The sequence below is a fragment of the Schistocerca piceifrons genome, chromosome 7 (assembly GCF_021461385.2).
Source record: "Schistocerca piceifrons isolate TAMUIC-IGC-003096 chromosome 7, iqSchPice1.1, whole genome shotgun sequence".
Classification (NCBI taxonomy): domain Eukaryota; kingdom Metazoa; phylum Arthropoda; class Insecta; order Orthoptera; family Acrididae; genus Schistocerca; species Schistocerca piceifrons.
This window is the reverse complement of record NC_060144.1, coordinates 271,042,536-271,064,109: the sequence shown is the minus strand read 5'-3', so window position 1 is coordinate 271,064,109 and position 21,574 is coordinate 271,042,536. Positions and strand designations below refer to the sequence as shown.

Below are 21,574 nucleotides of genomic sequence, written 5' to 3'. Positions count from 1 at the left end.
TCTGTCCTCCATCACAGTGGGACCCATCTCATCTTCCTCAAAATCACCCTCTCCAAACCTTCCAGGAATTTCTCACTTCCAGCCTTGCCTCTCAATCTTTCTTGAAAAACCTTAATCCTACTCCCACCATCACCACAGCCGAAGCCCAGGCTACCCGTGATCTGAAAGCTGACCGATCCATCGTCATTCTTCCGGCTGTCAAGGGTTCCACAACCGTGGTACTTGATTGTCGGGAGTATGTGGCTGAGCGACTGCGTCAGCTTTCAGACAACACTACATACAAAGTATGCCAAGGTATTCCCATTCCTGATGTCCAGGCGGAGCTTCAAGGAATCCTCAGAACCTTAGGCTCCCTACAAAACCATTCACCTGACTCCATCAACCTCCTGACCCCACCGACACCCTGCACAGCTACCTTCTACCTACTTCCTAAAATTCACAAACCCAAACATCCCGGCCGCCCCATTGTAGCTGGTTACCAAGCCCCCACAGAATGTATCCATGCCTACGTAGATCGTCACCTTCAACCCATTAAATGCAGTCTCTCATCCTTCATCAAAGACACCAATCACTTTCTCGAATGCCTGGAATCCTTACCCAATCTGTTACCCCCAGAAACCATCCTTGTAACCATTGATGCCACTTCCCTATACACAAATATCCTGCACGGCCAGGGCCTCGCTGCAATGGAGCACTTCCTTTCACGCCAATCACCTGCCACCCTACCTAAAACCTCTTTCCTAATTACCTTAGCCAGCTTCATCCTAACTCACAACTTCTTCACTTTTAAAGACCAGACATACCAACAATTAAAGGGAACAGCCATGGGTACCAGGATGGCCTCCTCGTGTGCCAACCTATTTATGGGTCGCTTAGAGGAAGCCTTCTTGGTTACCCAGGCCTGCCAACCCAAAGTTTGGTACAGATTTATTGATGACATCTTCATGATCTGGACTCACAGTGAAGAAGAACTCCAGAATTTCCTCTCCAACCTCAACTCCTTTGGCTCCATCAGATTCACCCGGTCCTACTCCAAATCCCATGCCACTTTCCTTGACGTTGACCTCCATCTGTCCAATGGTCAGCTTCACACATCCATCCACATCAAACCCACCAACAAGCAACAGTACCTGCATTATGACAGCTGCCACCCATTCCATATCAAACGGTCCCTTCCCTACAGCCTAGGTCTTCATGGCAAATGAATCTACTCCAGTCCCGAATCCCTGAACCATTACACCAACAACCTGAAAACAGCTTTCGCATCCCGCAACTACCCTCCCAACCTCGTACAGAAGCAAATAACCAGAGCCACTTCCTCATCCCCTCAAACCCATAACCTCCCACAGAAGAACCCTAAAAGTGCCCCACTTGTGACAGGATACTTTCCGGGACTGGATCAGACTCTGAATGTGGCTCTCCAGCAGGGATACAACTTCCTCAAATCCTGCCCTGAAATGAGATCCATCCTTCAAGAAATCCTCCCCACGCCACCAAGAGTGTCTTTTGCCATCCGCCTAACCTTCGTAACCTCTTGGTTCATCCCTATGAAATCCTCAAACCACCTTCCCTCCCCTCTGGCTCCTAACCTTGTAACTGCCCCCGGTGTAAAACCTGTCCCATGCACCCTCACACCACCACCTACTCCAGTCCTGTAACCCGGAAGGTGTACACGATCAAAGGCAGAGCCACACGTGAAAGCACCCACGTGATTTACCAACTGACCTGCCCACACTGTGAAGCTTTCTATGTGGTAATGACCAGCAACAAACTGTCCATTCGCATGAACGGACACAGGCAGACAGTGTTTGTTGGCAATGAGGATCACCCTGTGGCTAAACATCCCTTGGTGCATGGCCAGCACATCTTGGCACAGTGCTACACCGTCCGGGTTATCTGGATACTTCCCACTAACACCAACCTATCAGAACTCCGGAGATGGGAACTTGCCCTTCAATATATCCTCTCTTCCCGTTACCCACCAGGCCTCAACCTCCACTAATTTCAAGTTGCTGCCCCTCGTACATCACTTGTCACTCAACAACATCTTTGCCTCTGTACTTCCGCCTCGACTAACATCTCTGCCAAAACTCTTTGCCTTTAAATATGTCTGCTTGTGTCTGTATATGTGCGGATGGATATGTGTGTGTGTGCGAGTGTATAACTCTCCCATTTTCCCCCTAAGGTAAGTCTTTCCGCTCCCGAGATTGGAATGACTCCTTACCCTCTCCCATAAAACCCACATCCTTTCGTCTTTCCCTCTCCTTCCCTCTTTCCTGATGAAGCAACCGTGGGTTGCGAAAGCTTGATATTTGTGTCTGTGTTTGTGTGTCTTTTATTGTGTCTATCTACCAGCACTTTCCCGTTTGGTAAGTCACAGCATATTTTTTTAATCTCAATGGAATAGAAGGAGTTGGCCACCAATAAATCCTTTAGGCTTCTCTTAAACTGAATTTCATAGGTTGTTAAGCTTTTTATGGCTGCTGGCAAATTATTGAAAATGTGTGTTCCTGAATAATGCACACCTTTATGTGCAAGACTAAGTGATTTTAAATCCTTGTGAAGATTATTATTATTTCTAGTATTGATTTCAAAGTGGTGCAAAAATTGTTAACTTGTTTTAAATGTTGAGAAAAATAAAATTACACACTTCACAAAAGATGAAAACATAGTATCCTATGACTGTAATATCAATGAGTCATTGTTGGAAGTAGCCAACACATACAAATAACTGTGTGGAACACTTTGCTCAGTCATGGATAAAGCAGGTGGTAGTCTTCAGTTTATTGGTACAATACTGGGGAGGTTCAGTCACTCTACAAAGGAGATTGCTTACAAATCACTCATGTGACCATTTCTAAAATATTGCTCAAATGTGTGGGATCCTTACCAGATAGGACTAACAGGGGACATTGAATAAATACAGAGGAGGACACCACAAATGGTCATACATTTCTCTGATCCATAGGAGAGTGTCACTGAGATACTGAAGGAATTTATCTGGCAGACTCTTGAATGTAGGCATAAACTATCCCAAGAAAGGCTGTTAACAAAGTTTAAAGAACCGGCTTTGACTGATGACTCTAGGAAAATACTACAACCTCATACATATCACTCACAAAAGGATCATGAGGATAAGATTAGAATAATTGCAGCATCCACAGAGTCATTCAAACAATCATCCTTCTCACGATCAATATGCGAATAGAACAGGAAGAAAACATAATAACTGGTACAATGGGACATACCATCTGCCATGCACTTCGCCGTGGTATGCAGAGTATAGATGTAGATGAAGACTATCAATTGTTGAGGCTCATAGCCACAATTCTTTATCATGGACTCTTTATGGCAAACTTTTTTGCCATGCCGTGCAAAGAACTGTGTCCACTTGTAGGTTTGATTCAAGGAAAGCAGAAAGGTGAAAGTTGAGTCATCTGCTGCATTACTGAATAACATACTGATTGTAAATGAAGAAAAGTTGCTGAAATACTTTTCAAGACGGCTTACTTTAAGCATAAAAAAATAAAATATCACGTCTTTTGTATTTGCATGTTTTTTCACTGGCAACTGTTCTCAAATGATTAGAAGGAAACTACTGGTTAAAAATATCCAATTATCTGAAACTGTAAGCCTCACATCATAGACCAATAACAAATTGGTTATTTTTCCATTGTCGTCATGTCTATTATGACACTTCAAATTTGAGTAACTCATTGTCCATTGTTCAAAGAATTTGCAGTGAATTAAGATTGCAAATTACAATTGGTAACCTGAGGGAAGCATAAATTGGCAACCATCTATACAACTATTTTGAAATTTTTTGTATCCGTCCACAATAGAATTCTGAATTCCATTCATGCCCATGTCCTTATGACCTTTAAAAGCCCCATAACTCTTTCTTACCAACGGAGATTCATTTAATAGTCCTCTGAATAATTTGAAATTATCCAAACAACTAATATCTTTCATCCCACCCTGAACAGAATCGTATACTAGGAACAGTAAGGTGACTCAAACCAGAAGTGAATAACAGGAAAATCTTAAACTCATACTGGAATATATAGGGAAGTGTCCATTGCATATTGTTGGCCCTGAACAGTGTTACTGTACTCTGAGAAGTAGTCAAATTAATTTTAATATACAACATAGTTGCTGTCACTGAGTTAAGAGACATTTGTTCCATTATTTTGTAGTAAAACCTTTTCTGATTTTCAATCATCTGACATAAGATAAATCATTTATATTATTTGTATTACATCACATACACTTAGAGTAATACTTTTTTACAGTTCCAGTGTTAAAACAGTGCTTTAGGTGTTCAAATGTTGTCCCTTGTTGTTTTTCTTTCTGTCTGCAGTTTCATCCTTTTGAGCCAATAATGCTAACATGGTGTCTGGTTGGGAAAAGTGGCCACATTGCTTGTCAGGAAAAGTGTTCACTCTAATAAAAGTTAGTTACTTGCATACATCATGCATAATACGAGGGCTATCCACAAAGTACATTACGTTTTCGTTTGTGTCCGTTAGGGGCAGGGCTAGCGCGGCCATCTTGGTGTCATGGCATTCCGCCGCTCAGTCGGCATCCTGCCGTGCTAGTGAGAGGTTCGTGCTGTACTCCGTTGAGTTACTGTGACAGTTTGAAATGTCAGCGTTAATTGAAAATGCCGCGAAGTGTGTAGTGCGTGCTGTAATAAGGTTTCTGACTGCAAAAAATTGTACACCGATAGAAATCTATTGGCAGCTTTGTGAAGTGTATGGGGACAACATAATCACTGAAGGTGGAGTGCGTCAATGGGTCATAAAATTTAAAAATGGACGAACTAACATTCACGGCGAAGAGCGAAGTGGAAGACCCAGCATAATGACTGCCGAACTTGTCGAAAAAGTCGATGCCGCGGTCCGTGAAAACCGCAATTTCACAATAATGGAACTCTCTATGAGTTTTCCACAAATTTCATGAAGTTTGTTGCAAGAAATCATTACCGAAAAGCTTGGTTACCACAAGTTTTGTGCAAGATGGATACCAAAAATCTTGACAGAGATTCACAAAAATCAGCGAATGGCTGCAGCGTTAACGTTTTTGGACGCTTACAAGAAAGATGGCAACTCATTACTCGATCGCATCATTACTGGTGACAAAACATTGGTTAAGCATGTGAACTGTGAGATAAAATTGCAGTCAATGCAGTGGGGGCACACAAATTCCCCCCAAAACCCAAGAAATGCATGCAGACAATGTCGGCAAGGAAGGTGATGGCGACTGTCTTTTGGGACAGAAAAGGTGTGATTTTTGTGGATTTCCTGGAAAGAGGCACTACAATAAACTCTCAAAGGTATTGCCAAACTCTGCACAACCTCAGAAGAGCAATACAAAACAAGTGCAGGGGAAAGTTGGGCTCAAAGATCTTGCTGATTCACGACAACGCCTGGGCCCACACGGTAAATGCCACTCGTGAAGTTCTCGAATCTTTTAAGTGGGAGTTGTTTCCTCATCCGCCATACAGTCCTGACCTGGCACCGAGCGACTTTCACTTATTCCCAGCAATGAAGGAGTAGTTGGCTATGCAGCGTTTTGATGACGACGCACAGCTTCAAGAAGAGGTAACCACGTGGTTGAAGGCACAGGCAGCCGAATTTTATGACGAAGGAATTTCCAAGCTCATCCATCGCTAAGATAAGTGCCTTAATTTAAATGGCAACTATGTAGAAAAGTAGTATTTAAGTGTGGCTTTCATCTGTATATATTAAAAAAAATTTCCAATAAATTATTTTTAATTCCAAAACGTAATGTACTTTGTGGATAGCCCTCGTACTACACCTCAAACTGACTTCTAAACCCATTTATAGACAAAGCTATCCCTTTGAGATGACTTTGAATTAGTTAAATTATATTATTTAAAACTATTTTGTTCTTTTGTATTTGGCCTAATACAAAAACCTGATTCAAAATGGTCTGCTGCAGTCACTTGGTATTGTTTCAGATGCTAGATTATCACAATGACTACAAGATATATAAAAAAATTAGCAAGCCTGGACCAAGGGGTGGGGGAGGGGGGGGAGGGGCCGCAAACCAGGGTATTTGCCCCGGATGGCAATTTTAGGGGAGCGCCAAATACATATTCTTGAAGAAAACAAACTTGGTTCACCAAGTGCCAAGCATCCAGTGTATGTTGGCCTATCAATTATTCACATGATTTTGAAACACATCCCAGTTGGTTTTTGAACACATTCTAAGTTGACTTCTGAATGAATCGTAAGTTTATTTTTGAATGCTTGCATAGTATATGTGATGTCTCTGGCAGGGGAATGCCCATGTCATCTAGAAATAAAAACTTTCCTGCAGACAAAAGGGGCCGGGCTATATGAGCTGAGCCGAATAAACCTAAATGACTGAATGCCAGTCGCCGTTTGTTTATGTAGTTGACTGGGTGTGCGAATGATCAGTGTTGTTATAATTTTTAGCAAAATCCACAGATTCAGATTACCACACTGGAAATAAATGACTACAGAAATAACAGTTAAGAAAGATTACATATTATCTTCTTGATGTATCCCAGAAAATGAAATTTTGACAGAAAATTTTTGCCCGATTGCTACACCACCAGTTGTACACTCCGCTGTTAGCAACCACTTTAAGTTCTATTCTTGAAATAGGGTGGAAAACCCATTGTACGAACATGTAATAACACCTAACCAGAGAATAAATGCAGATAACTGACCCTGTGACTCTGGCAGGATTAGTGAAGTTAACCGGGCATGAGTTTTGACAATGGCAGGAATATTTAAAGAATTAGTGATGACAAGATTGTTTGTTAGAACTAAGAAGGAGAAGAAATGGTGACATCACACAAATCATACAAAAGAATATGACAGTTAAAGATATATATAAAAATTTCATGCTACTACTTTTTGATCTCATGCTTGAGAAGCTGGAGCATATGAATGACTTGTGAAACTATTTCCTAACATTAAACATTTTGCTTGTAGTAGGCCTAAAAGACATTTGATATTAGTATTCCATGAATTATGTTCTGTCGTGTTGTTTATGTGAATGAAGTACATAAAAATGATCATTTGTGGCAAAACACTTTTGCTTATTTGGCATATGTTACAGTTGCTGCAATATTAGAGAGGCCTATTTCATTTTACTTAGCAGACAGTGACAAAATAGACGTAATCAAATCGAGAAACCACGCCAGTTCAAAAATTGCTCTGAGCACTATGGGACTTAACATCTGAGGTCATCAGTCCCCTAGAACTTAGAACTATTTAAACCTAACTAACCTAAGGACATCACACACATCCATACCCGAGGCACGATTCGAACCTGCGACCGTAGCGATCGCGCGGTTCCAGACTGTAGCGCCTAGAACCGCTCGGCCACTCCGGCCGGCAAACCACGCCAGTCTTGGGTACTGTTTGTATTAACAGCTTTCCAGTAACAGACAATGATATATTGATTTTTTAAGTAGTAAAATGTTTGACACACTTTGATTAGGTATAGATTCTTTCGCAGAAAGGAAAGCACACTCTGTAAACCTGTGGCAAGATTAGAAACAAAAAAATGCTGGGACCTTTGCCTCTGTACTTCCGCCTCGACTGACATCTCTGCCCAAGCTCTTTGCCTTTACATGTCTGCTTATGTCTGTATATGTGGGGGTGGATAAGTATATACCAGTTCCTTTTTCCCCCTAAGGTAAGTCTTTCCGTTCCCAGGATTGGAATGATTCCTTACCCTCTCCCTTAAAACCCACATCCTTTCATCTTTCCCTCTCCTTCCCTCTTTCCTGATGAAGCAACCGTGGGATGCGAAAGCTTGAATTTTGTGTGTGTGTTTGTGTTTTTTAGTGTCTCTATCAACATACCAATGCTTTCGTTTGGTAAGTTACAGCATCTTTGTTTTTAGATATATTTTTCCCACATGGAATGTTTCCCTCTATTATATTCATACTATTTTATTTTTCACTTTAAGACCTCTAGTGTGATACCATATAATATGTATGTCCAAAATACATAATGGGCAGGCTTCTATCAACAATCATGGTTTAGTGAAAATTCAATTTCCCTTGAGTGGCCACTTTATCCCACCTTTCACTACTCCACAACAACATGTTAGACACCAATAGTGACAGCATTTTTATAGCTATAAAGAACTCAATAGAATCTAGTGGGGTTACTACAGGTTCCGACTGCCCAGGGACAGGGAGGGTTACATATGAGATTGTTCTCAACAAATTTCTTAAAATTATTTCAAGTAGTTAACCAGAGAACTATTACAAGAGGTAAATTAACAGACCCAAAGTTTTTTAATCAATTAACATAGCAGAGTCAATCAGTGACCATAAGGCTGTGCTATTGTCAATGACAACACCAGAAGTCTTAAAAGGAATATTAAGAAAGGTAAACAAATATTTTTGTTTGGGAAGAGAGAGACAGGAAGCAAGCTGCAAAGTCTCTGAGTAGTCCACGTCAAACATTCAGCTCTTGGTATGAAGCCACGAGTAAAATTTAAAAGCATTGTGCAATATGCATCAGACACATATGTGCCAAGCACTGTTGTCAGGAATGGAAAACCCACCATGCTTCAACAACTGTGTTAGAATGTTGCCATGAAAATAAAGACATTTTCATCACAGATCTAAGCAAAGTGTAAGACTTGCTGATTTGACAAACAGATGCTGAACACTACCAAAATGGGCACAACCAACAGCAATGTGAGAAGAATTCAGTTAATCTAAAATTAAAACTTTGCCAAACAATCTGACCAAAATTGCTAAGTAGGGTTGGTTTTACATAAAGTAAGAAAGTGATCTGGAGTCATCTATTCTAGTTGTCATCAAACTTTTCTGCTCAAGGGGCAATACTGATGTTGCGGGTTGGCACCTGGGATTGTGTATGTATCAATCTTATTATTAACTGATAACCTACTAAATTAGTATGTTATGAGCTGCAACAGACTAGCTGTAGTAAGGGTATTATATGTTGGCTCCAGCCCCCCCCCCCCCCCCCCTCAAGTACTGATCATGAAGTCACCACCATTCGGAATGCTTTGTGTCAACTGTGCTCTGTTTCAGATTGCTACCACCCTCAGTGATGCAGTAGTTGTGACACTATGACACTACAATGCCTCACAAAGTGCTGTTAAGTTGTCTGTGTGGGTGGATGATTAATTTATTAATAACAGTAATTGCACTTATAATTAAATGCAATATGAGACATGAACCAAATGTTTTGAATGTCCTTTTTCTTCTACCCACTGCACTGTATTACAACAGCCTTAATTTAATTACGTATTCCTTGTTACAAATATGTACCATGTTTGAAGATGATCATTCATTTGTGAATCCGTTACTTCTGCTTCAAATGTATACCATAGCTGCTGATTGGTACAAATCACACACACCCATGAGTTGTCAGTACTGGAAGACAAACAATCAAACATTCCCCACTCACATCTTTTAATCCACAAGGACCATGCTACTTAGCCCTATGCCCCTGAGGTAAATGGCCAGATATACTTGCTTCATGGACAAATTCACCAATATCAATTAAAATTAAGCATATCTTAAAATATTATCATCTCCTAAGAGGCTCTCAACTTTAGCTGACTTTTAGGATTTGACTGTAGTTGCTAGATACATATGATTATAAAACATGCCCAAGGACCATGGGCCACAGTTTTACAGCTACTGATCTATTCAGCTGCTCTGTGACCATATTGGTGCAAAGGGAGAATGTGACAGACAAAAGGCCACAATATTAAATTTGGTTTTCCAGAATTATGGATGATTTATAAAACAGTTCATCCTTTCAATCATTGCACAAATGTTGAAATGGTGGATGTTGCGATGGGTTCTTGTATGATAAATATTAATTAAAATTGCCCAAGAGATAAAAATACATCAATTTACAGTAGAGCATCAGCTCATTCCCAGTTACTGGATTCATAATGGGTACCAATGAATTAGAAAGAAATGCACGATTCCCACTTTCAAGAAGGGTCATCAGGCAAATGCACATAATTATAAGCTTATGCTGACAATGGTAAGTTGTTGTAGAACTGTGGAACACATTTGCATACAGTTCCACAATGCCTTCACATCGAGGTTCCAGAAAAACATATGGCCTTGTTTGAATTCAGCCAGCTAAGTATATTTATCTGTCGAAAATGACGATACATTGACGATAAGTATGTCTTGGTGTTACACCCCCCCCCCCCCCCCCCACGCACACACACAATACAACTGCTTTAGAAAGCTCTATAAATTGTCAGTGAAGTCGTGGCTTAAGTTACATTTTTGTGCAAAATGTACCAACATAACAAAAGCCAACTTTGTTGACATTAGCATGACCTCTGTGTAGTGCTGATCATAGTGAGGAATTTTTTTTCCCTCCTTTGTCATGTCTATTGCTGATGGTGGTTTTATCGTGTCACTTACTGTCATTACACTCACTAAATTCAATTAAGTTAGTGAAATAAGCTCCTTACTAATAAGTTCTTGTATGCAATTTTTCAGCTATCCTGCATCACTGTCACTGATTGCCTCACAAAAAGTGGATCTCAAGAGTTTAATTACACATAACTTCCATTTAAAGGACACAGAGAAGGCAATCCAGACTGCTATATCAAAAGAAGGGAATCCTATTAAAATAATGCTTCACTGCAATTAATCTATACACCCTTCAAAAGTTGCCTCCTCACAAATATATAACCATGTGTGTTATTGTACTATTGTACTATATCTTGCTATTTTACATTCAAAACTTGGGAAAATTATTGTATGATAAGTAAAGATAAACTATATTATTTTTCTTCACTAGAAGTGTAACACATTTATTGCATTGACAGAATAAATTGTTGAATAATCATCAATTCTATTATGTAAATGAAATTACCTTTTGTGAATAATGCTTTTTGCTGATTTACATCCATAATATGAAGTTGACAGTATTATGAAAAGGATAGTTGCTACTCATCATGTAGAGGAGATGCTGAGTCGCAGATAGGCAGAACAAAAAGACTGTCAAACAAAGTTTCCTTACTTCTAGCCAGAACTCAGTCCCAAATACTGTTGCCGCATTGTTGGTTGGCTCATGGAATCCCCCTGAAGAGCATTAACATCAAATTAAGTATTTCCAGCTGCAACCCCTCCTTCCACAATTACATCCATCTCTTCAGTTTTGATGAGTCCTTAACCCTCACCAACATAGTCCTGCAAAACCATGTCAATTAGGCATAGAACCTCCTTGCAGTACCTTCTCTCCATTTGTAAATTCTCCTCCTGCAATGCAATCCCAAATTTCTGGATCCCATTCCACACACTGAAATTCTTGCCCTCCAGGAACTAGAACAGCATGCATAGTGCCACCTCAAAAGACCCTCCACCCTATTCACTTCTTACTCCTGCCTTGGACTACCACCATCCACCACCTCTACAGCAATGCCCAGACAACCTCCACATCCCCTCACTGTTGACAGACCCTGCCTTGCTGACCTACAACATTTACTCCACCCTCAAAAACTCCCGACCATCACCACAGAGAATCCAGAACCTAAACAGACCCAAACACAGTCATGAACCTTTCTACCAAAAGCTTTAGCCCCACAAAAATATCAGTCCTTTCCAAAGGCCTCACCTTTCACTCCGCTCCCAAATTCAGTAAGGCAGGACTTGCTAGAGACTTTCTCTCCTTCCCCCGGTCCCTACATTGGAAACACTTTTTCACCACCAACCCCACCAATCAGATCCAACCAAAGATCAATGTTGAACCCTGCCTGACTCTGTTCACTCCTCCATCCAACCACGATCCACCACCACTGATACCAAATAACCCTCTGTTAACTTTCCAGAAATTCTTAACCTAAAATCTTGTGTCACTACCATTCCCCAAAACCCTCACGAAGAAAACTACCCTTACATCCACAGAAATAAGTGCAATCCACCACCTTATAACTGATCCCAACCTTATAATCCTACCTGCTGACAAAGGCTCCACCACTGTTGTTTGTGAACAGCAAAGATTACCTGGCAGAAGGACTCTGCCAGCTACCAAATTCATCTACCTACAAACCCTGCCACAGTGACCCCATTCCAAAAATCCAGCAGAATCTCCAGTCTCTCCTCAGATTCTTAGGCCCAGCCCAGAACCTCTCCCTACAGTCCATCTCTTTCCTCAGCCCTACCACTCCCCATACTCCTGCCTTCCATTCGCTTCCTGAAGTCCAGAGTATCCCATTGTAGCCAGTTACTGGCCCCCACTAAAAGTATCTCTCCTCTCACAGACCAACACCTTCAGCCTATTACCCGCAACTCTACCCTCCTATAGAACTCACTTCTTACTCCTGCCTTGGACTACCACCATCCACCACCTCTACAGCAATGCCCAGACAACCTCCACATCCCCTGTTGTTTGTGAACAGCAAAGATTACCTGGCAGAAGGACTCTGCCAGCTACCAAATTCATCTACCTACAAACCCTGCCACAGTGACCCCATTCCAAAAATCCAGCAGAATCTCCAGTCTCTCCTCAGATTCTTAGGCCCAGCCCAGAACCTCTCCCTACAGTCCATCTCTTTCCTCAGCCCTACCACTCCCCATACTCCTGCCTTCCATTCGCTTCCTGAAGTCCAGAGTATCCCATTGTAGCCAGTTACTGGCCCCCACTAAAAGTATCTCTCCTCTCACAGACCAACACCTTCAGCCTATTACCCGCAACTCTACCCTCCTATAGAAGAGATACCAACCATTTCTTCCACTGACAGTCCACAGTTCCTGTTCCTTTATAACATGGGCCCTGCTCATCATATTAACACCACCTTCCTTTACACTAACATCCCTAATCCCCATAGCCTTGCCACTACTGGACACTATCTTTCCCAGCACCTGATGGATTCCAACTTACAACCTCCTTCCCAGTTGCCATGACCAACTATATTCTCACCCATAATTATTTCTCATTGGAAGACATCACCTACAAACAAATCTGGGGTATGGCTATGGGCACCCACATGACACCATCCTACGCCAACCTGTTAATTGGCCATCTAGAGAAATCCTTTACAACCATCCAGACTCCCCAAACCCTCATCAGATTCAGACTCGTTGAGCACATTTTCATGACCCTCCAGCTCAAGGGTGAGGACACCCTATCAACATTCCTGCAGAACCTCAACACCTTCTCCCCCATTCACTTCATCTGGTCCTCCTCAACCCACAAAGCCACATTCCTTGCTGTTGACATCCACCTAAAAGATGGCTTGATCAGTACTCCTGTCCATATCAAACCTACTAACCACCAGCAATACCTCCACTTCCAACAGCTGTGACCCATTTCATTCCAAGAAGTCCCTTCCATACGGCCTAGCCACCCGTGGCCATCGCATTTGTAGTGATGAGCAGTCCCTCTCGAAATATGCTGAGGGTCTCACTGAGGCCTTTGCAAACTGTAATTATCCTCCCAACCCAGTACAAAAACAAAATTTCACTTGCCTTATCACTCCAGTCTCCCACTACCTCCCAAAGTCCCACTGTCCAGCCACAGAAGAGCATTCTCCTTGTACCTGGTACCACCCAGGACTGAAGCAAGTGAATCATATTCTCTGCCAGGGTTTTGACTACCTTTTGTCATGCTCTGAAATAAGGAATGTCCTACCCACTATCCTTCCCACCCTTCCCACAATGGTATTCTGCCACCCACCAAACCTCCCTTGTCCATCTCTGTACAACCCCTTCTCCCAACCCCTTGCCTCATGGCTCATATCCCTGTAATATACTTAGATGCAAGACCTGTCTCACACATCTTCCCATCACCACCTACTCCAGTTCAGTCACAAGCATTGCCTATCCCATCAAAGGCAGGGCTACTTGTAAAACCAGTCATGTGATCTACAAGTTAAGGTGGGCATGACAACCAAGCAGCTTTCTGATCATTTTAATGGCCAACAACAAACTGTGACCAAGAAACAGCTGGACCACTCAGTCGCTGAGCGCGCTGCCCAACACGACATTTTTCATTTCAATGACTGCTTCACAGCCTGTGCCATCTGAATCCTTCCCACCAAAACCAGCTTTTCTGAACTGCGCATGGGGAAACTCTCCCTACAATATATCCTATGTTCCTGTAACCTGACTGGCCTTAACTTCATTAGGCATTGTCAACCCACCTCTCCCCTTCCCTGTTCCCGATCCAGCACTAAACAGTCTTCTATTCCACCAATGCATCCACAGTCTTTTTACTTCTCTCCTTTTCCTCTGCTCCCATCCCATCCTCTCCATCCTTCATCTAACCTCCCGAGAGCACCTAGCTGCCCTATCATCTCCCCATCTTGTAGCCATATGCTGCCACAAGCAGCACTTTACCATCCGCCATCCCTAACCTACTATCCCTCCCCATTCCCACCAGAGCTTCCTCCTTACCCTCATCACCTAGTCTGCTTCTCCCCCCATCTGCTTTTAGTCTGGCCTTGGCAGCCAGAGGTTGTGGTCACGTGTGAGTAATTTGCATTGTGTGTGTGTGTGTGTGTGTGTGTGTGTGTGTGTGTGTTTGTTTGTTTGTTGTCTTATTCTGATGAAGGCCCATTTGCCCGAAAGCTTTGTCTGACAGCCTTTTTGTTGCGGCCATCTGCGACTCAGCAACTCCACTGTATGGTGAGTAGCAAATATCCATTTCATACTACCGTCATTATTCCATCCTGGATTTCCATAATATGGAGTTCGTATTTTATTCTGAACAAACTGTATGAAACAGATGCTCTTACTTATATAACTTGTGGAAACAGAGCATTCAGGGATAAAGTTTACACAACCTTTATTTTCTGGGAAAAAAAGAATCTTTTTTAGCCTCTGATTCTCATAAATGTTCTTCAGGAGATGGAATAAAGACAGACAGAGACGTACTGTTATGGCAGTAAATACAAAAACCATAGACCCAAGAAACATTGTCACAAGAGGCACAAAGGCAGATACAATTCGTTGCAGACAACTGTGTTGTTCTGTAATGAATAGGCACCACTAAGTTTAGAATCACTGTAGCTTTTGAAAGAAGCTGAGCACCTTGAAGCAATTATTAGTTCAATTGCTTATCTTTAAGGAGACCTTCCCCCCCCCCCCCCCCCCCCCCCCCCCCCCCCCCCCCCCCCCCCCCCCATGAACCATGGACCTTGCCGTTGGTGGGGAGGCTTGCGTGCCTCAGCGATACAGATAGCCGTACCGTAGGTGCAACCACAACGGAGGGGTATCTGTTGAGAGGCCAGACAAACGTGTGGTTCCTGAAGAGGGGCAGCAGCCTATTCAGTAGTTGCAAGGGCAACAGTCTGGATGATTGACTGATCTGGCCTTGTAACAATAACCAAAACGGCCTTGCTGTGCTGATACTGCGAACGGCTGAAAGCAAGGGGAAACTACAGCCGTAATTTTTCCCGAGGGCATGCAGCTTTACTGTATGATTAAATGACGATGGCGTCCTCTTGGGTAAAATATTCCGGAGGTAAAATAGTCCCCCATTCGGACCTCCGGGTGGGGACTACTCAAGAGGATGTCGTTATCAGGAGAAAGAAAACTGGCATTCTACGGATCGGAGCGTGCAATGTCAGATCCCTTAATCGGGCAGGTAGGTTGAAAAATTTAAAAAGGGAAATGGATAGGTTAAAGTTAGATATAGTGGGAATTAGTGAAGTTCGGTGGCAGGAGGAACAAGACTTCTGGTCAGGTGACTACAGGGTTATAAACACAAAATCAAATAGGGGTAAAGCAGGAGTAGGTTTAATAATGAATAGGAAAATAGGAATGCGGGTAAGCTACTACAAACAGCATAGTGAACGAATTATTGTGGCCAAGATAGATACGAGGCCCACACCTACTACAGTAGTACAAGTTTATATGCCAACTAGCTCTGCAGATGACGAAGAAATTGAAGAAATGTATGATGAAATAAAAGAAATTATTCAGGTAGTGAAGGGAGACGAAAATTTAATAGTCATGGGTGACTGGAATTCGAGTGTAGGAAAAGGGAGAGAAGGCAACGTAGTAGGTGAATATGGATTGGGGCTAAGAAATGAAAGAGGAAGCCGCCTGGTAGAATTTTGCACAGAGCACAACATAATCACAGCTAACACTTGGTTTAAGAATCATGAAAGAAGGTTGTATACATGGAAGAACCCTGGAGATACTAAAAGGTATCAGATAGATTATATAATGGTAAGACAGAGATTTAGGAACCAGGTTTTAAATTGTAAGACATTTCCAGGGGCAGATGTGGACTCTGACCACAATCTATTGGTTATGACCTGTAGATTAAAACTGAAGAAACTGCAAAAAGGTGGGAATTTAAGGAGATGGGACCTGGATAAACTGAAAGAACCAGAGGTTGTACAGAGTTTCAGGGAGAGCATAAGGGAACAATTGACAGGAATGAGGGAAAGAAATACAGTAGAAGAAGAATGGGTAGCCTTGAGGGATGAAGTAGTGAAGGCAGCAGAGGATCAAGTAAGTAAAAAGACGAGGGCTAGTAGAAATCCTTGGGTAACAGAAGAAATATTGAATTTAATTGATGAAAGGAGAAAATATAAAAATGCAGTAAATGAAGCAGGCAAAAAGGAATACAAACGTCTCAAAAATGAGATCAACAGGAAGTGCAAAATGGCTAAGCAGGGATGGCTAGAGGACAAATGTAAGGATGTAGAGGCTTATCTCACTAGGGGCAAGACAGATACTGCCTACAGGAAAATTAAAGAGACCTTTGGAGATAAGAGAACCACTTGTATGAACATCAAGAGCTCAGATGGAAACCCAGTTCTAAGCAAAGAAGGGAAAGCAGAAAGGTGGAAGGAGTATATAGAGGGTTTATACAAGGGCGATGTACTTGAGGACAATATTATGGAAATGGAAGAGGATGTAGATGAAGATGAAATGGGAGATACGGTACTGCGTGAAGAGTTTGACAGAGCACTGAAAGACCTGAGTCGAAACAAGGCCCCCAGAGTAGACAACATTCCATTGGAACTACTGATGGCCCTGGGAGAGCCAGTCCTGACAAAACTCTACCATCTGGTGAGCAAGATGTATGAAACAGGCGAAATACCCTCAGACTTCAAGAAGAATATAATAATTACAATCCCAAAGAAAGCAGGTGTTGACAGATGTGAAAATTACCGAACTATCAGTTTAATAAGTCACAGCTGCAAAATACTAACACGAATTCTTTACAGATGAATGGAAAAACTAGTAGAAGCCAACCTCGAGGAAGATCAGTTTGGATTCCGTAGAAACACTGGAACACGTGAAGCAATACTGACCTTACGACTTATCTTAGAAGAAAGATTAAGGAAAGGCAAACCTACGTTTCTAGCATTTGTAGGATTAGAGAAAGCTTTTGACAATGTTGACTGGAATACTCTCTTTCAAATTCTAAAGGTGGCAGGGGTAAAATACAGGGAGCAAAAGGCTATTTACAATTTGTACAGAAACCAGATGGCAGTTGTAAGAGTCGAGGGACATGAAAGGGAAGCAGTGGTTGGGAAGGGAGTAAGACAGGGTTGTAGCCTCTCCCCGATGTTGTTCAATCTGTATATTGAGCAACCAGTAAAGGAAACAAAAGAAAAATTCGTTGTAGGTATTAAAATCCATGGAGAAGAAATAAAAACTTTGAGGTTCGCCGATGACATTGTAATTCTGTCAGAGACAACAAAGGACTTGGGAGAGCAGTTGAATGGAATGGACAGAGTCTTGAAAGGAGGATATAAGATGAACATCAACAAAAACAAAACGAGGATAATGGAATGTAGTCGAATTAAGTCGGGCGATGCTGAGGGAATTAGATTAGGAAATGAGACACTTAAAGTAGTAAAGGTGTTTTGCTATTTGGGGAGCAAAATAACCGATGATGGTCGAAGTAGAGAAGATATAAAATGTAGACTGGCAATGGCAAGGAAAGCGTTTCTGAAGAAGAGAAATTTGTTAACATCAAGTATAGATTTAAGTGTCAGGAAGTCATTTCTGAAGGTATTTGTATGGAGTGTAGCCATGTATGGAAGTGAAACATGGACGATAAATAGTTTGGACAAGAAGAGAATAGAAGCTTTCGAAATGTGGTGCTACAGAAGAATGCTAAAGATTAGATGGGTAGATCACATAACTAATGAGGAAGTATTGAATAGGATTGGGGAGAAGAGAAGTTTGTGGCACAACTTGACCAGAAGAAGGGATCGGTTGGTAGGACATGTTCTGAGACATCAAGGGATCACCAATTTAGTATTGGAGGGCAGCGTGGAGGGTAAAAATCGTAGAGGGAGACCAAGAGATGAATACACTAAGCAGATTCAGAAGGATGTAGGTTGCAGTAGGTACTGGGAGATGAAGAAGCTTGCACAGGATAGAGTAGCATGAAGAGCTGCATCAAACCAGTCTCAGGACTGAAGACCACAACAACAACAACAACAACAACAACAAGGAGACCTTCATTATTTTGCTTTTGTCAGTTACTTTACGTACCTCACCATGGTCTTGCAGTTCATTTTGATGACTTTTCCAGGACGTGGAAACTTCACTGAAGTTTAACTTTTTTTCACTTCCACTCAAATAATTTCAAGTTTTGTTACAGTGGCATTAATAAGGAAGCCGTCTTGTCATGATGTCCATATTTATCTCATCAATATCAAATGTTGGGAATTGTGATGTGAAGTGACACACATTCTAACTACAATATTCTTTTTCTTTTCCAAACTATCTTCAGCAGTAACTTGACATTCAAATAATCTCAAGACTTAATTTTTTTCAGATGAGAGGATAATACTGAATTTGGAAGAAAATAATTTTGAAACCAATTTAAAACTTTTCATGATACACTTCTTCATAGTAACCAACATTTTCTATGTCCTGAGAAGCACTTGACTTCCACAGATAAAGAAACATCATGCACCTCCATGCAAAATAATCACCAAAGAGGAGTACCACAGCTTTATCCTTGTGATTAATCCGACAGTCTGGTCTTTACTCATGTTTTGTCAAACCATTTTATATCTTTAAAATTGTGTGATTCATTTCACATAAAAATCTCTATCGAAGCACCCAGGATTGTTCTCTCCATCAAAAATATAAAGCCTGAAATATTTTTGTAGTTGAAAGCGACATTTATAAAAATGAGTGTCACCAATGCACCCTTAAAAACAACAAATCAGTTCTAAGAATTTAGTACTATTCTAGTCTTGAATGTATTAACAAGCATCTATGGCAGTAATATGATTTTCCTGAAAATATGCTTTGAAGTGAGGTCCAACCTACCTACATCCTTCCCACACCATGTTAGTTTTTAATGAAGGGGGGAAAAAATAAAAACTCTTAGTTGACAATGACAATGTAGGTCAGTCAGTGACAGAAAAGGAATATCAATTGCATGGAATCAATAGTGTCTTCAAAACAGTTTATCAGATGAAAATCGACAAATGTAAAACAAGAGTAATGGAATATTGTCAAGTATAATATTCATGCGACACTGAGACAATTAGATTAGAAAGTGGGGAAACTAAAAGTAGTACGTGAGTCTTGCTATCTGATGATTGTCAAAGCAAAGGGGATATAAAAGGCAGACTGACAACAGTAAGAAAATCACTTATGAAAAACAGAAATGTGTCAATATTAAAGAGAAACATAATTGACAGTAATACTTTGTCCAGGGTCCCACCCTGTATTACTGTAAAAGAGTGAGAGACAGAGGTGCAGGGAGAGGGAGAGGGACGGAGGAGGGAGATGGATGGAGAGAGAGAGATTCATGGCCATTAAATTCCTAGTGCTGTTCTGATAGTCTTCTTACAGTCTCTCTTATGTGCCGTAACATTTTGATATGATTGTGTTGTAATAATAAATATGTTATTATTCTTCCAACAACATAAATCTGGAGATAGAATACATCTAAAGCAGCCAAATGCATTAGTACATGTGTTCACATTTCCGTACAGGAGATGCTGTATGGTTAGGTGTTATTTTGTCTCAGTTAATGACATAACGACCAAAGTGGTTGATTACTATGGTGGATGGTGGAGTGGAGTACCTTGATGTCAGAATGTCAATAGACCACCCCCCTGAGCTGGGTAGCAGTGGAAATGTGAGTGGATGCCTTGTGGATGCCCTACAGGACATCAAAGAAACAGCATTGTAAAACCATTCATTACTACTCAGTATTACATTATTGTGATCCTCTCTCTCTCTCTCTCTCTTTCTCTCTGATTCAAGTATAGCTCACCTGAGGACATTAATACATAGCTTTGCATCTCCTTGGAGATTAACAGCACCTCCTATGTTTTGATCGCAGTTTCCCATTGCACTGGTGGGGATGCATCATGAAGCACTGGTAATGCCCATCCACACTTGTCGTAGGGAACCAAACCAACACATGAATTTTAGCTCCATTAATATTAATCTCAACCACTGACCTATGATAAAATAATGACAAATTCCGTTCTCTTGGATCAACTATGTGCAGCATTTTTGCTGTCAATTCCTGCTGTACCTTCTGAAGTTCAGCTACCACCTGCCGCAAAGATAGTAATGAAGAATTTAATAACTTATGCACTATGCAAGGTATCACCTGCTGCAATGCTGTCACCCCCACCCTCGTATCACCTATGCAGTCTGCCAGAGCTTGCAGTAACTTCACTAGTAAGTTCTACTTATCTAGTAAGTTCAAGCCTGTATTTTACCCAAATCCCTATTAACTGTTCCCATAGTTGTCTTCAAATATCCTGCTAACTCTGCAGTCAATTCCTGTATCACCTTAGTATTATTCAACACGTCTTGATCCAAATATTCTAACTGTGCGATATGCCATTCCATAGTTGCTCTGTTAGTGCACTTCTACTAGAATGTCATTTAATTCCTGGATGTTGTCGTTATATTCTGTGCCAAACACCACCTTTTTTAACTTTCCAGCTGCATCTCACCATCCACTATTCCTCCATAAAAATGTACATCAGCTAAATCCATCATCTCATGCAACTGGGCCCTTAAATTGCAACCTCTGATATTCTGCCTGTACCTTTCTTAGTACTCCTTGCCTCTCAGCTTTGAGATGAGAATGTTCCTTTTATCTTCTTATTTCATTCCTTACTTCCCATGTATTACAGGTTAGCCTTAATGTCCATAGGTGACTGGTTAGCACGATGTCCCCCTGTTTGGAAAACAGCACTCCTCCTTTGAGTCAATGGTTCTACATTGAGTCCACTATCCCGCAAAGAGGTGCAACATCATGAGAATTATCGCGCCTTTCTGGATGTGTTTGGTGGTAGAATTATATGCAGCAAAATCATACGGTAGATAAACATCCCAATCGTCATTGCAGGTATTCACATAACATCATCTTACCCACAGTTGGACAAGTTCTCTTTTTCCATTCCTTTGAGGGTGGAAAGGATTAGTTATGAGCTCCTGGATCCACAACAGAAGGCGTAATTGCTTAATCAACTCAGACATAAAGTTGGTGCCCAGATCTGTAATTACTGTATGATTCATTTCGCCTACAACAGGTAAAATGTGGCACATGTGATGACTAAATAAATCTACCTTGTGCAACCAAGACCAAGA

At 41.4% G+C, this 21,574-nt stretch overlaps 1 protein-coding gene across 1 annotated transcript in view; it reads left to right on the top strand.

The window, feature by feature from the left end:
* LOC124805269 (sorbitol dehydrogenase-like) overlaps positions 1 to 10,744 on the top strand; it is a 139,174-nt gene extending 128,430 nt beyond the window's left edge. The window contains exon 8 of the mRNA XM_047265779.1: positions 10,520 to 10,744. Within this exon, the coding sequence (XP_047121735.1) occupies positions 10,520 to 10,673 (154 nt within the window). The 3' untranslated portion in view covers positions 10,674 to 10,744. The remainder of the gene's footprint in view (positions 1 to 10,519) is intronic.
* Positions 10,745 to 21,574: the final 10,830 nt, after the last annotated feature.